Source organism: Sphaeramia orbicularis, chromosome 11, assembly GCF_902148855.1.
Source record: "Sphaeramia orbicularis chromosome 11, fSphaOr1.1, whole genome shotgun sequence".
NCBI lineage: Eukaryota > Metazoa > Chordata > Actinopteri > Kurtiformes > Apogonidae > Sphaeramia > Sphaeramia orbicularis.
In genome coordinates, this window is record NC_043967.1 from 54,484,088 (window position 1) to 54,500,535 (window position 16,448).

General features: G+C 37.9%; 1 protein-coding gene across 1 annotated transcript in view; it reads left to right on the forward strand.

The window, feature by feature from the left end:
- Positions 1-16,448, forward strand: part of LOC115428194 (glutamate receptor ionotropic, kainate 5-like) — a 76,388-nt gene that overhangs the window by 47,295 nt on the left and 12,645 nt on the right. Inside the window, exons 8-9 of the mRNA XM_030147037.1 lie at positions 13,558-13,667; positions 15,509-15,682. Coding sequence (XP_030002897.1) covers positions 13,558-13,667; positions 15,509-15,682 — 284 coding nt within the window. The remainder of the gene's footprint in view (positions 1-13,557; positions 13,668-15,508; positions 15,683-16,448) is intronic.

The window sequence follows — 16,448 nt, forward strand, 5'->3', positions numbered from 1 at the left end:
GTTCCAGACACTGTTTGGAAAAAAGCAGTGAAGGTATAGAAATAAATATTTAAATAATCTGTCTGTTTACCATCTGTCTGTGGAAATATCTCATGTCACAACGTGGACACCTGCGGATTATAGTCAGGTACGACTTAAGTCAGCCGTGGCTTATATTCCGGTACGCCTTATAGCCCGGAAAGTACGGTGCACAGAGAAAATTATAGCTACATTGACCGTATGTTCTGAACACACACAACGTACACTTCCCTTTTTTCATTAACTTGGTTCTTGTAACGTCTGTGGTAAAGGCGAACACGTAAACAGAGCTTATACTTTGGTGAATCGCTCACTATATAGTACGTGTGCTTCACATCAGGAAACAGGAAATCAAACGAAACACCGCGAGATCATAGACATAATCTCGCGTGACTTCCCTAGTGAAGGGCTGAGCCTTTGTTACAGCGACCGACAGCTTGTAAGTTCAAAATGGCGCAGCCTTCCAGATATGTCACATGGTATGGCGTATGTCCTCATTCCTAATGACGTCTGGGCCTCTGTAGTGCATGTGGGTCACTTCAGGGTCGCATTCAGTTCAGACTCAGGGCTGATAGAAGTCGCATTTAATGTGTAATATGAACGAGCAAACAAAAAAAATCTGAATTGAGCAATAAATTGGAATTGGGCATTAAGGCCTGCGGAGTGAACGAAACCATAGAGACAGAACCTGACGACCTCACACATTCATCTTATTGATTCTTTATGGAACGTGTCGGTGTGGTGCTGGGACGTTGGTGGTGTTTTTCCTGTTCGCAGTATTTCGTCACTCGGGGCCCTACCACAGATAACCTTAATGACTTTGTGTCACTCATAACTTTGTTTGTGATCCATTATTTATGTTTCTCTGAAGCTCAAACCCTTGCACAGCTGCTGTCATTAACGTCTGTTTATTTTGTCAGAAAATACCGATTTTTATCTCCACACAGCACAGCAGCTCTTTATGTGTGTGGACTTCCTGGTGGTTTCGTCCTTAATATGTCAATGAGAACTGTTATATAGTGAGTTCAGCTGCATTACAACACAGCTTCACAGCTTATTACCGTACGACAAGATTTACTTACAGTTGTTGAATGAATATACCCTGAAAAACAACACAGTAATACTAGAATGATAGATTTGAAGTGTTTAATCTGGACAAATAATCACTCAGAAGCTGAAACTTTGACTTTCTAGATAAAAAAACACAAATTTACTGAGAATCTTTTAGTGTCCACAGTAAAAGCATCTTGTTTTTATTTGGTTTTTTTTTTGTTTTTTTTTTAAGAGAAATAGTTGTGAAATTATGCATTTTTAGACAAATAAAATGTAAAATGGAGACTTTCAAAAGGCCAGACTTTTAAAAAATAGAATAAATCCATGAGAGGTAGAGGTCTGAAACACAGCTCTGGGCTTTTAAGGTGTATTATGTTGGTCTTGCTGTAAAATGTCAGATGACCATCATAAGGCTTATTTTAATTATTTTTAATAAATTTAAATTAATATCAATATAAAAACAAAAAACAAAAGAGAAAAGATATGAAAAAAAGAAAAGAAGAAATGAAATTTTATAAGTTGTTTTGCTTGATGAGTGTTTTATTTTGTAAGGGTTAGGGTTAATTTAATTTTTTTTTTTTTTTTTTTTTGCTTAATTCAAGCAAAAAAATCTGCCAGTGGAACAAGTGAAAATGATCTTGGTGAGATTCCACAAGCCTGCAAACAGCAATGGAACAGAAAAACATCAATCTTATTTTTTGACTGAATACAGAAACGAGGCCCATCTGTAGATGTGCTGTAAATATAAACGACAGGTCTGTACATGTGCTGTAAATGTAATAGATGTGCTGTAGATGTAGTAGATGTGCTGTAAATGCAGTAGGTGTGCTGTAAATGTAATAGATGTGCTGTAAATGCAGTAGATGTGCTGTAAATGTAGTAGGTGTGCTGTAAATGTAGTAGATGTGCTGTAAATGTAGTAGGTGTGCTGTAAATGCAGTAGGTGTGCTGTAAATGCAGTAGATGTGCTGTAAATGCAGTAGGTGTGCTGTAAATGCAGTAGATGTGCTGTAAATGTAGTAGGTGTGCTGTAAATGCAGTAGGTGTGCTGTAAATGTAGTAGATGTGCTGTAAATGCAGTAGGTGTGCTGTAAATGTAGTAGATGTGCTGTAAATGCAGTAGATGTGCTGTAAATGTAGTAGGTGTGCTGTAAATGCAGTAGGTGTGCTGTAAATGCAGTAGATGTGCTGTAAATGCAGTAGGTGTGCTGTAGCTGTAGTAGATGTGCTGTAGATGTAGTAGGTGTGCTGTAGCTGTAGTAGATGTGCTGTAGATGTAGTAGATGTGCTGTAGATGTAGTAGGTGTGCTGTAAATGTAGTAGATGTGCTGTAAATGCAGTAGGTGTGCTGTAAATGTAGTAGATGTGCTGTAAATGCAGTAGATGTGCTGTAAATGTAGTAGGTGTGCTGTAAATGTAGTAGATGTGCTGTAGATGTAGTAGGTGTGCTGTAAATGCAGTAGGTGTGCTGTAAATGCAGTAGATGTGCTGTAAATGCAGTAGATGTGCTGTAAATGCAGTAGGTGTGCTGTAAATGTAGTAGATGTGCTGTAAATGCAGTAGATGTGCTGTAAATGTAGTAGGTGTGCTGTAGCTGTAGTAGATGTGCTGTAAATGCAGTAGGTGTGCTGTAAATGTAGTAGATGTGCTGTAAATGCAGTAGATGTGCTGTAGATGTAGTAGGTGTGCTGTAAATGCAGTAGGTGTGCTGTAAATGTAGTAGGTGTGCTGTAAATGCAGTAGGTGTGCTGTAAATGTAGTAGATGTGCTGTAAATGCAGTAGATGTGCTGTAAATGTAGTAGGTGTGCTGTAGCTGTAGTAGATGTGCTGTAAATGCAGTAGGTGTGCTGTAAATGCAGTAGATGTGCTGTAAATGCAGTAGATGTGCTGTAGATGTAGTAGGTGTGCTGTAAATGCAGTAGGTGTGCTGTAAATGTAGTAGGTGTGCTGTAAATGCAGTAGGTGTGCTGTAAATGTAGTAGATGTGCTGTAAATGCAGTAGATGTGCTGTAGATGTAGTAGGTGTGCTGTAAATGCAGTAGGTGTGCTGTAAATGTAGTAGGTGTGCTGTAAATGCAGTAGGTGTGCTGTAAATGTAGTAGGTGTGCTGTAAATGTAGTAGATGTGCTGTAAATGCAGTAGGTGTGCTGTAAATGCAGTAGATGTGCTGTAAATGCAGTAGGTGTGCTGTAAATGCAGTAGATGTGCTGTAAATGTAGTAGGTGTGCTGTAAATGCAGTAGGTGTGCTGTAAATGTAGTAGATGTGCTGTAAATGTAGTAGATGTGCTGTAAATGCAGTAGGTGTGCTGTAAATGCAGTAGATGTGCTGTAAATGCAGTAGGTGTGCTGTAAATGTAGTAGATGTGCTGTAAATGCAGTAGATGTGCTGTAAATGCAGTAGGTGTGCTGTAAATGCAGTAGGTGTGCTGTAAATGCAGTAGATGTGCTGTAAATGCAGTAGATGTGCTGTAAATGTAGTAGATGTAGTAGATGTGCTGTAAATGCAGTAGATGTGCTGTAAATGTAGTAGGTGTGCTGTAAATGCAGTAGGTGTGCTGTAAATGCAGTAGATGTGCTGTAAATGCAGTAGGTGTGCTGTAAATGCAGTAGATGTGCTGTAGATGTAGTAGGTGTGCTGTAGCTGTAGTAGATGTGCTGTAGATGTAGTAGGTGTGCTGTAGCTGTAGTAGATGTGCTGTAGATGTAGTAGATGTGCTGTAGATGTAGTAGGTGTGCTGTAAATGTAGTAGATGTGCTGTAAATGCAGTAGGTGTGCTGTAAATGTAGTAGATGTGCTGTAAATGCAGTAGATGTGCTGTAAATGTAGTAGATGTGCTGTAAATGTAGTAGATGTGCTGTAAATGTAGTAGGTGTGCTGTAAATGTAGTAGATGTGCTGTAGATGTAGTAGGTGTGCTGTAAATGCAGTAGGTGTGCTGTAAATGCAGTAGATGTGCTGTAAATGCAGTAGATGTGCTGTAAATGCAGTAGATGTGCTGTAAATGCAGTAGATGTGCTGTAAATGTAGTAGGTGTGCTGTAGCTGTAGTAGATGTGCTGTAAATGCAGTAGATGTGCTGTAAATGTAGTAGGTGTGCTGTAGCTGTAGTAGATGTGCTGTAAATGCAGTAGGTGTGCTGTAAATGCAGTACGTGTGCTGTAAATGTAGTAGATGTGCTGTAAATGCAGTAGATGTGCTGTAGATGTAGTAGGTGTGCTGTAAATGCAGTAGGTGTGCTGTAAATGTAGTAGGTGTGCTGTAAATGCAGTAGGTGTGCTGTAAATGTAGTAGGTGTGCTGTAAATGCAGTAGGTGTGCTGTAAATGCAGTAGGTGTGCTGTAAATGTAGTAGATGTGCTGTAAATGCAGTAGATGTGCCGTAAATGTAGTAGATGTGCTGTAGATGTAGTAGGTGTGCTGTAAATGCAGTAGGTGTGCTGTAGATGTAGTAGGTGTGCTGTAAATGCAGTAGGTGTGCTGTAAATGCAGTAGGTGTGCTGTAAATGTAGTAGATGTGCTGTAAATGCAGTAGATGTGCTGTAGATGTAGTAGGTGTGCTGTAGATGTAGTAGGTGTGCTGTAAATGCAGTAGGTGTGCTGTAAATGCAGTAGGTGTGCTGTAAATGTAGTAGATGTGCTGTAAATGCAGTAGATGTGCTGTAGATGTAGTAGGTGTGCTGTAGCTGTAGTAGATGTGCTGTACATGTAAACGCCGGCGGCCTCATCACTTCCTGTTTGTGGAGAACTTGTTCCAGACTGTCACACAGGTCGACTGATTGTATTGATTTGTTTTCAGTATCTGAAGGAGTTTGTTTATTGAACTGGTCCACTTCTCCATCAAACCTCCACAGATTGCAATCTTCCCTCTGTTCTTACATCATCTTTGACTGAGGCCTTTGTTACCGTGGCAACAGTCAGTTGATCCACCCATTGGCACAGAGTAACAATCAGCAGGAAAACAGGTTTAAATCTGAAATCACTCCCATGTTCACTCATTCATACAAACTAAAACATAAACAGAAATTCACACTGAGAGGTGAAGATTATAGAAGCAAAGCAGTGAAACTCATTTAATATCAATAAAAATTATTTGTTACAAGTATAAACACAGATTAGAAGGAGAAGAGGAAACTGTTTTTATGACATGGAGGTTCAGTGGATCTGCTGCTGGGGAGTGGGTTTCACAGAAATCTCGTCAATTTATACACATTCAGTTTAATTATTATTGATCATTGATAGAAGTCATATATGGACTTTCATTTGGGTCCATGACCTTTGACCTTGAGTGACCTTGAAGGGTCAAACTCAAGGTCACCAGTGTATGGATTTCATCAGTGTTCTTCTCCAAAACTACTGGTTGGATTCATTTCAATTTTTTTTTTTTTTTTTTTTTTTACCTTTTTTGGGAATTCTGTTTGCAAAGTTTGTCCACAGTTTTGAGAAATTTCAATTTTCAAATTTTTGATGAATTTTTTAAATATTAAAAATGTGCCTTTCCTTCTAATGGTTCATATTTTAATGGTTTATAACATGTAAATGGTTACAGATATGAATATACAGTCTACTCTCGTTATACCGCCAACTTCCGTTCACGGCCAAATTGGCGGTATAGCGAAAATGGCGTTACAACAGGTTGCGTCCATAATGTGCATGTCTTTACTATATGATGTCTATGCTGCCTCCGTTAACCCGTTCTAATTACGTTTCTAAATAAATCTTGATTCTGTTATGTTGTACGGCAGGGATCGGCAACCTTTAACACTCAAAGAGCCATTTCGACCCGGTTTCCACGGAAAAGACAACACTGGGTGCCGCACCTCGGAGGTGCCACGGTGGCGCACCTCGGAGGTGCCGCGCCGCGCCGCTGGCGGTATAACGGTCGGGAAATCAATGGTATAAGTGTTGTTTGTGCATGGAACTGGGCTGGCGGATGGCGATAAGCGGAAATGGCGGTATAACGGCGGGCGGTTTAACGAGAGTAGACTGTAGTTCCTATTGAGCACTGATAGAAGTCATATATGAACTTTCATTTGGGTCCCTGACCTTTGACCTTGGGTGACCTTAAAGGGTCAAACTCAAGGTCACCAGTCTCTACATTTCAACGGTCTTCTTCTCCAAAACTACTGGTTGGATTCATTTCAGATTTTTTGTGTATCGTCTTTGAGACAATGACAACAAAGGTTGTTCACAGTTTTGAGAAATTTAGATTTTTAAATTTTTTTTTACTAATTTTTAAAATATAGAAAATGTTCCTTTCCTTCTAATGGTCCATATTTTAATGGTTTATCACATCTAAATGCTTCCAGATATCAGTCTGGTTCCTATTGATCACTGATAGAAGTCATATATGGACTGTGATTGGATGAGTTGAGTTCTCCTCCAGTGAAAGTCCCGCCCACTTCTGTTGTTAGATTGATCTCCTGCATCTTTTTTTTCTCCATCATCTTGTGGTTCTTTTTAAATGACGGATCTGATGACCTCCATTAGCGCTCCAGTCGTCTGCTTTAATTGGTCCAATCTGGGAACTTCTTCTCCTTCTCGGCTGCCAAATGAGTTTTTTTGTAGTTTTTTTTTTTTTTTTTGTGAATAACAGCAGGGAGGGAAGAGATGAAACAGGTCGACGGGACACGTTGCACTGTAAAAAACAAAACAAAACATAAAAACACAGTATTATTCCCGCAGCAGGGGTGCCCAAAAAATACTGTTAAATAACAAAAAATAACCATCTCATAAAAATACGTTAATTTTCCATAATTAAAATACAGTTTTTTGCCCTAACTGTACATGAGATTTTGCATATTTTTGTTTTACTTTTTAATGTTTAATAAAGAATATTTACATGTATTAAAATAATCATATTCCCTGTAAATATATATATATATATAAATAATTTTCAATGAGACTCAGTTGTCCAATCCACTGATAAAACCTGTATTTGGACAGTTTATCAGTGCTTATACATGTTATACATTCACAAAAATACATTTATTCAACATTTTTACACTTTTACAGTTAATTGTCAGTAATTTTATCTCGTTTTATTATTTTTTTACAGTATTAAACTTTAAGTTAACAGTTTAATCTCATAAACAGAAAAGAAATGTTTGTGAAATTACGATACATTTGCAAATGTATTTTAACTGTATTTTTCTGTGAAAAGAGAAAAAAGGTCTTTTAAAAAAATGGAAATTTTATGGTTATTCAGTTAGTTTTTTCATGTTATTTTACATTTGACATGTAAAATGACAGTCTGTTTTTGTCATTTCATTGATATTTTCCTCTATCTTAAAAATACAGGAAAAATCTGTAAAATAAACAGTGAAAATTCTGTTAAATTACAGATTTTTTTACTGTGTGCTCCAGTTTCTGGTGTTTTCTCTCTGCGTTTCTTGTGTTCTTTAGATTACAAGTTCAAATAGTGAAGAAATCTAACAAGCTGAGGAAAAATAAAAGTAAAGGCGTCAGATAACGTGAGTGTAACTTCCCTAAATGCGCAGCTGTCAGTCTCAAAGGGACTGTTGTATTTCCAAAGTCGTAGACGTTGGCAGCTTTGTGTTCTGTGTTGAATGGCAGATGGTCATTATCGCAAATTCAACGCCGCCAGCTGGAGACTCAAGAAGCTCAACTGGTGTTAAACTGTTTTCCTCCTGAAGTTAAACTTTATATAGTCTGACAGCTAAAGGACTATATTTAGACACATCTGAAGAACACAGTAAACCAGGAAGTATCAAACTTGAATTTAGTCGTCGATGTGGTTTCCATGTAAATGTCGAACAGATCTGAAGCAAACTGAAGAAAACTGGTGAGGTTCATTCACGATGCTGTGGAGCACGGTTCTAATAGTTTTGGATGTTTCATTCTAGTTTAGTTTTATTTAGTTTGGACTTTTTTTCTCTAATTCAGTTAGTTTTAATTCGTTTTTAGAGCAGGTTTGATAGTTTTTGTTATTTTCTAAATGCTTAGTTTTAGTTTAGTTTTAGTATTAATTTAATTTTTTTCTATCTTTTCTCTTCTTCTCTGTCGTCGTATTCAAATAAATCCCAGACAGGACTCTGCTGCTTTAGTCTGCATGTTTCCAGGTAGAGTGGGGACCAGAAGACGACTGGAAACCACAAGTGAACACAAGTGACGGACCCTTAAATATCATATGGTGCCAGCAGATAAAATTGCTTGAGGGAAATAAATCAATTTCGTATCAATCCGACATTGACAAAGACGAAAACGAAGGGAATTTTATCCAGAATTTTACACGTTTCAGTTAGTTTAGTAAGCACACTATACAGTTTCAGTTAGTTATAAGGACCAGGACAAAGGGGGTAAAATTAGGAAAATGATAATTTAATAAAGTTAGAAAAAGTTAACACAAGCTCCAAAAAATGTCAGTTAACAAAATGAACAAAGATGGGCCCAACTGAGGTCAACGAAACCAAACTGCAACTGAACAAAAACTGACAAAACCAGACACAGAACCAAAGTGGGCTTAAATAGAAGTGGACTAACCCAAACCAAACACAAGGGGGAGGCATTACACCATGAAATTAAACCAAACCCATTAACTTAGTCAAAACAACATAAAAATAATAATAATAATAATCATAACTAGACACAAAATACTGTGTGAAACCATTGTGATTTAAACCAAGAATTTAAACAACTAAATTAACACAAAGAAACAAACAGTGCCACCCCCCCCCCCCACCCCCTTAAGTCTTGTGGCATTAGTTCCTTCCTGTCTTAACCCTTTCATGCACGAATTATGAGAACCTTAATCAAAATTTTTTCCTGAGTGTTTTTATTCTTCTTCAGGCATGAAAAAAACAATGCGATTGAAAATTTTCTGCTGAAAAATAAATTTAAAAAAATAAAATAAAATAAAAATAATTTAAAAAAAATTTAAAAATACATTAAAAAAAAATAGTAATGAAAAAAAAAAAAAACTCTTATGGACCTATTTTTCATGAAGTTGCAAAAATGTCCGCTCAGCTGGACACCACACGTTTAATTTTTGACGCACAGAAACATGTATTTACTGATAAATTGTGTGAAAACTATGGGGAGGGCTTGTGATTCTGGGAGTTTATGCTCAGGAGAGATCTACATAATGTTACCAATTCATGTCAGAAAAGATATGTAGTGTCTTAAAACTTTAATAAAGATATGTGTGGAAAAAAAACAAAGCAACGAAAACAACAAAATCCATGAACATAGAAAAGAAAAGCTGTAGAATAGCTGTCCACTGTAGTGACCAGTATGCATGAAAGGGTTAAATACTAGCCACGCCCCTTTGTCTGGTCTTCTGTCGGCAACTGAAGAACAATGTGAGTAAAGAATTCAAACATGCACCCACATTAGAATGTTTAAATAAAACCCTTCAGCTAAACTGTGTCACCTTCAGCTGAACCTGTCCAAAACTGAACTGCTGGTCTTCCCAGCTAAGCCAACCATACAGCAGGACATCTCCATCACTATTGACTCCATACCTCTGGCTCCTACCAGTGTAGTACGTAACTTGGGAGTCATGATTGATAATCAGTTGACCTTCACGGATCACGTTGCCTCTGTCACCCGATCATGCCGTTTCACTCTGTTCAACCTAAGAAAGATCAGGCCATACCTAACCCAACAGGCCACCCAGCTCCTGGTGCAGACTATGGTTATCTCCCGTCTTGACTACTGCAATGCTCTTCTAACGGGCCTCCCAGCTTGTGTTGTCAAACCACTACAGATGGTCCAGAATGCAGCAGCGCGTCTGGTCTTCAATCAGCCTAAAAGGGCACATGTCACCCCCTTACTCATTGAGTTACACTGGCTACCCACAGCTGCCCGCATCAAATTCAAATCTTTAATCCTAGCCTACAAAATTCTCAGTGGGTCTGCTCCTGTCTACTTAGGTGCACTAATAAAAGCTTATGTCGCCCCACGACCACTCCGCTCGTCTGGGGAACGTAGTCTGGTGGTCCCCAGACCTTGTACAAGACAATCCAGGCTCTTTTCATGGGTCGTTCTACGTTGGTGGAACGCTCTACCAAGTGCTACAAGAACAGAGTCATCCCTGCCTATCTTCAAGAAGCTCCTGAAGACCCAGCTCTTCCGAGAGCACCTCCTGTCCTAGCACTTTCAAACATTCCATTTTAAATATTCTAATAAGGTTTTTCCCAGGATAACCACAGATTCTTTCACGATTATCTCTGGACCTGCTGCGGTGGTCCGGCCTCTTCCCTGCCCTCATCATCACCACTCACTTATCCTCAACCGCCTCCATGTGTCTCCCCCTACTCCCCCCTTCTCCCCCTCTCCCCCAGTCCCTATCTCTATCACTCTCTCTTTTTCCCCTTCTCTACTCTCTCTCTTTAACCCCAACTGGTCCAGGCAGACGGCCATCCTCCAGGAGTCTGGGTCTGCTCCAGGTTTCTGCTGTTAAAGGGAAGTTTTTCCTCGCCACTGTCACCAGTCACAAGTGTTTGCTCCAGGAGGATTCTGTTGGGTTTCTGTAAATTGACTTAGAGTCTGGTTTTGACCAACTCTATACATAAAATGTCAAGAGATAACTTTTTTGTGATCTGGCGCTATATAAATAAAATTTGATTGATTGAGTGATTTAATTGGTTTTCCCCTGTAAGTCGCTTTGGAAAAAAGCGTCTGCCAAATGCGTAAACATAAACATAAACATGTAGTCATTAACTGTAACTGAACAAAAACTAAAACTACGAACACAAGATGGTGGTGGCAAGGGATCCACCACAAAGGGACAAACAAACAAACAAACAAACAAACAAACAAACAAACGCCCTTCCACTTGTTGTTATTGTGCTTTCCTGTTATGCTGTTTATTATTTATTGTTTATTGTTCATTCGCATGTATACAAGACAATAAAACACAATAATAATAATAACAGTAAAAAACATGCCGGGGAAGCCAAAAACCAAAGTGGTTTATCGTGGGCGTCCCCAAAGACTTGAAATAAAAAAAGTATTTGCAGTGTCTAATAATGATATACAATCATAAGTAAACAAATTTAATTAGATGAACGAAATAAGTCAAAAACAAGTATAACAAAAAAAAAAACAACTAAATACATTGTAAGCGGTGCATGTAGAAATAAATAAGAATTGACAAAACTATGAAACGAAATTCAGAATGAAACTAATGAGTTATCTAACTAAGAAAAATGATCAATGAATCAAGAAGAGCAAACAGATCAGGTGAAAGTAGTGCTTGGATGTTCCATGAAATCCAGTTTTAAGAGTTTTTGAATCTGGGTCAGAACACACAGGTTTGCTGTGACTGGGTTAAATGGTTCCATATGATGGGGTATGACACAGGATTGTAAATAGTTTCTGATTGGATTTGGTCATAATCGGTCTTCGTAGATTCCGCTGTCTTGTACTGTGGTGATGAATGTCTGAGTTGAACTGGACGAAGCCTTTGTATTGATCAGGTAAACATGAACTGTTATTAACAATTTTATGGACAAATAAGGCAATCTGAAATGTGTTGTCATACACAGTCATAACTTTTCAGAGGTGAAACAGACCTGCAGAGTGTGCTGTAAAAGTAGCACTGGCTGCGATTCTGACAAAGCGCTTTTGTAGTAGACAGAGTGGTTTGACAGATGTTGTGTATGTACTAGCCCAGATAATAGTCCAATATGTTAAATAAGGATATATCAGACTGTAGTAAAGAGTCATAAATATGTCTGGTGTGAACACAGATTTGATTTTTCTTATGATTCCTATGTTTTTTGAAATTTTCTTACAAATAAAGCTAATATGATTTTTCCATCAAAGTTTTTCGTCTATCAATACACCTAAAAACCAAGTGTGTGTTACCTGACTGATAGATTTATCATATATCACACTGGATTACAAAAAAAATGTTTTTTGCAAGTTGTCTAGGTTTTTTCAACTGAATTCGGACCATTTTGCACCGCTAAATCCAAAAATGACATCTGTTTTTCTCAATCAGGTCAGGTTTTTTGCTAATTTGATTTTGAAATATTTGATCTTCTCATAAAATATAATAATTAATACTAAAATCAGATTGGTAAGCACACTTTATGAAACTTGTGACTTGATTCCTGTTAGGTACAATGGTGTATTCACCGCAGATGGAGCAGAATACGTCAGGCTTATTTTTGCAAGATCTTCTAGTTGAAGCCATTTCATTCACCTGTAATATTAAAAAAAACATTAATCATAAATTGGCAAAAGTAAAATCTTCAGAACTCGTTTATTGCAAGAAATATGAAAGAATTTTGTATCATATGATGTGAAAATGCCCATAAATGTAAGCAAACATGTTAAAAAGCCAATATGTAGCAGAGTTCAGAAAGTTGACCTGATTGAGCAAAATTAATGTGATTTTTGGATTCAGCACCAAAATGATCCTAAATCAGCTCAAAAAACTCAAACAATACATTTGTTGTTGACCAGTGTAATTTGTGTTGAACCCACTGGGCTCAGAAACAGGCTTTGTGGGTGTACAGGGTGGGGAAGCAAAATGTACAATGAACATTTAGTTGTTTTTTCTCAGCAGGCACTACGTCAATTGTTTTGAAACCAAACATATACCGATGTCATAATCATACCTAACACTATTATCCATACCTTTTCACAAACTTTTGCCCATATGAGTAATCAGGAAAGCAAACGTCAAAGAGTGTGTGATTTGCTGAATGCACTCGTCACACCAAAGGAGATTTCAAAAATAGTTGGAGTGTCCATAAAGACTGTTTATAATGGAAAGAAGAGAATGACTATGAGCAAAACTATTACCAGAAAGTCTGGAAGTGGAGGAAGCAACAAAAAACGGACCAAAGCTTTTATTAAAGCTCTCAAATCCAAAATCCTAAAGGATCCAACCAAATCCATGAGAAAAATGGCAATTGAACATGAGGTAGACAACAAGACCGTTAGAAATGCAGTAAAATAGGATTTGAAGTTAAAATCTTACACAAGAACACCAGAACACTTGTTGACAACAGCAACAAATCCAACTTTAGCAATTTTTGGGAATCATGTTTATGTCCGCCTTCTAGCCCAGATCTAAACCCTCTGGATTCTGCTGTTTGGGGGTTTTAGAACATGCACCAATAGAACATCACACAGCAATGTGGACTTTCTTAAAGATACTATTAAAGAAGAATGGGAGAAGTTGTCACCTGAATATTTGAGGAACACTTGCGCAAGTTTCAGGAAGCGTGTGAAGGCAGTTATTGAGAAAGAAGGAGGACACAGAATAAAAACATTTTCTATTATGGACATTTTCTGGTGGCAAATAAATTCTCATGACTTTCAATAAACTAATTGGTCATACACTGTCTTTCAATCCCTGCCTCAAAATATTGTACATTTTGCTTCCCCACCCTGTATGTGTCTCTAATGGAGGAAGCTGATTAACACTGTGTGTGTGTGTGTGTGTGTGTGTGTGTGTGTGTGTGTGTGTGTGTGTGCATGCGTGTGTGTGTGTGTTTTTGTTGGTTCCAGGGCCGTAAACCTGGGTACTTCTCCTTCTTGGACCCCTTCTCTCCAGCTGTCTGGCTCTTCATGCTGCTGGCCTACCTGGCTGTCAGCTGCGTCCTCTTCCTGGCTGCCAGGTAACACACACCTGTCCATATGCTAATGTGTTTACAGGACTGTTCCACCGCTCTGCATAAACACTTTTACCTGCAGCAGAGAACAGGAACCTATGGAACTGCATTTCAATCACTTCCTCCTCTGGATAAGGAAGGAAAAAAGTACGAACAAACCTTTCCATGACCCCTTAATCCTGGAAACTTCCACCTGAGGACTCATGCTTCAGGTGTTCTGTGGGGTCCGTCTGACCCAAACAGGTGGAACAGGCCACAGTTAACCCAGGTCTGGACTAGACCCGGGTTAAAGCGGCCTAGATCACATTATACCCCCATTATATCAGTAGAGTTAAGTGATATATACAAACATGACTGAATTTATCAACATGTTATTGAGGGTTCAGCTTTGTCAGGTTAGATAGAATAGAATAGAATAGAATAGAATAGAATAGAATAGAATAGAATAGAATGTTTTATAAAATCTGTGAAATGCAAAAACTACACTTTATATATTAACATTTTAGTTCAGGTTCCTCACTCAGTCCAGTTGGATCTCAGATGGGTCGGATCACTAAAATACTGTCATAATAACCTATAAATAATGACAACTCCAAATTTTTCTGCTTGTTTTAATGTAAAAAACTGTAAATTTACATGTACATTTTTCACAAAAAATGCGAATGTCATGAACAAATATGAACAACATGAAATGTCTGATGAAAATCAGTGTAACTGTACCAATATTCTGCCTGCTATTAATTGTTTTGTGTATTTGTAGAGCCACTGTGATCTGTATGTTATAATGCACATGTATACATGATAAAACAAAGTGTAATATTGTAAAAATTGCACAGATTTTTTTTTGTAACGAATTTCAGTTTTTCATGGTTGTTCATGTTATTCATATTTTTAAAGGATAGTTTGTAGATGTAAATGTTTTCATGATGTAGTTTTACTTTTTTCACTCAAAAAACAGCAGAAAACTTTGGTAATTTCCATTATTTCTGTATTATTCTGTTATTATTTTCCTGGTCTAGTCCACTTCAGATCATGTTGGGAGGATGTGGAACCTGACGTTCCTGCTTTAGATCTCTTACTGCAGGGCTGTCAAACTCATTTTAGTTCAGTTCCACATTCAGCTAAATTTGATCTGCAGTGGGCTGGACCAGTAAAATAATAACAGAATAACAAATAATGTCACCTCCAACTGTCCTCTATTTTTTAGAGCGAAAAAAGTAAAATTATGCGATGAAAATGTTTACATCTACCAACTATCCTTTAAAACAATGTGAATAACATGAACAAACTGACATTTCTTAATCTTAATCTAAGTGCAATTTTAACAATATTCTGTCTCAGTTTATCATTTAAACATGTAAATGACAACTTACAGATCCCAGTGGATCTACAAATACACAAAACATTTAATAACAGGCAGAATATTGGTACAATTGCACTTCGAACATTTCAAAATGTTCATATTTGTTGTGGTCATTCGTGTTTTTGTGAAATGTTAGTTTGTTTTAGTGTAAATACAGTAAAATGACATGAAAATTTTTACATTTACAAAGAGAAAAATGTGGAGTTGTGAGTATTTATGGGTTATTATGATCGTATTTTACTGATCCGACCCACTGCAGATTAAATGGGTCTGTTTGTGGAACCTGAACTAAAATGATTAATATTTTCAGTGTAATTTTTGCGTTTCACACATTCATCCCAGGGGTCAGACTGGACCCTTTGGCGGGCCGGTTTTGGCCCCCGGGCCGCATGTTTGACACCTGTGCCTTACTGAAAACACAGATGTGTCATATTTGTCCATGGTCTGCTGCTCAGCTCTACCCTGGTCTTGTCCCCGTGTCCAGGCTGAGTCCGTATGAGTGGTACAACCCCCACCCCTGTCTACGGGAGCGCAGGGACATCCTGGAGAACCAGTACACCCTGGGGAACAGCCTGTGGTTCCCCGTGGGCGGCTTCATGCAGCAGGGATCCGAGATCATGCCCCGAGCGCTGTCCACCCGCTGCGTCAGCGGAGTCTGGTACGTGTTCGCAAACGCCGCCGCCGCCGCCCACTAACGAGTCCTTAACAACGGTACCAGATCTGTGACCGTCCACATGAGTGCACCTACACAGTCCATTTATTCATCATCATCAGAAAAAAACTAATACATTCACCAAGGGGTGTATTATAGGATGTCCACAAATCCTTCAAAAGAATGTTAAAATTAGGAAAAATGTGTGTTCGGTTGTCGTATTAAGTTAGAATATTTACAGATAAAACACAACTGTCAATGAACTATACAAACTGGGAAAATACAGATAAAAACAGTAGAAAAAAGGGAAAAAAACACAATACTTGACAAAAACACAACAAAACACACTAGTAGAACACTCTAAAACACCACTATTACTATTATATACAATTATTAACAAGAATTCATCGCAAAAATACCACTAAAACTTTGCTAAAACACTGCTAAAAGTAAATAAAACATAGAGAAATATACAGACATTTATAGAATATTCACAGATAAAATACAACTATCAGTCAACTATACAAACCCGAAAAATACAGATAAAAACAGTGGAAAAAAGGGAAAAAAAAACAAAACAAAACACACTAGATAAATAAATAGATAAATAAGGCCTGTACACAGTGTGTAGTTACAGTTTATTCAGCTCTATGATGGCAGCAGGAAAAAAACTGTCTGTCTGTCTGTCTCTCTCTCTCTCTCTCTCTCTCTCTGTCTCTCTCTCTGTCTCTCTCTGTCTCTGTCTCTCTCTCTCTCTCTCTCTCTCTCTCTC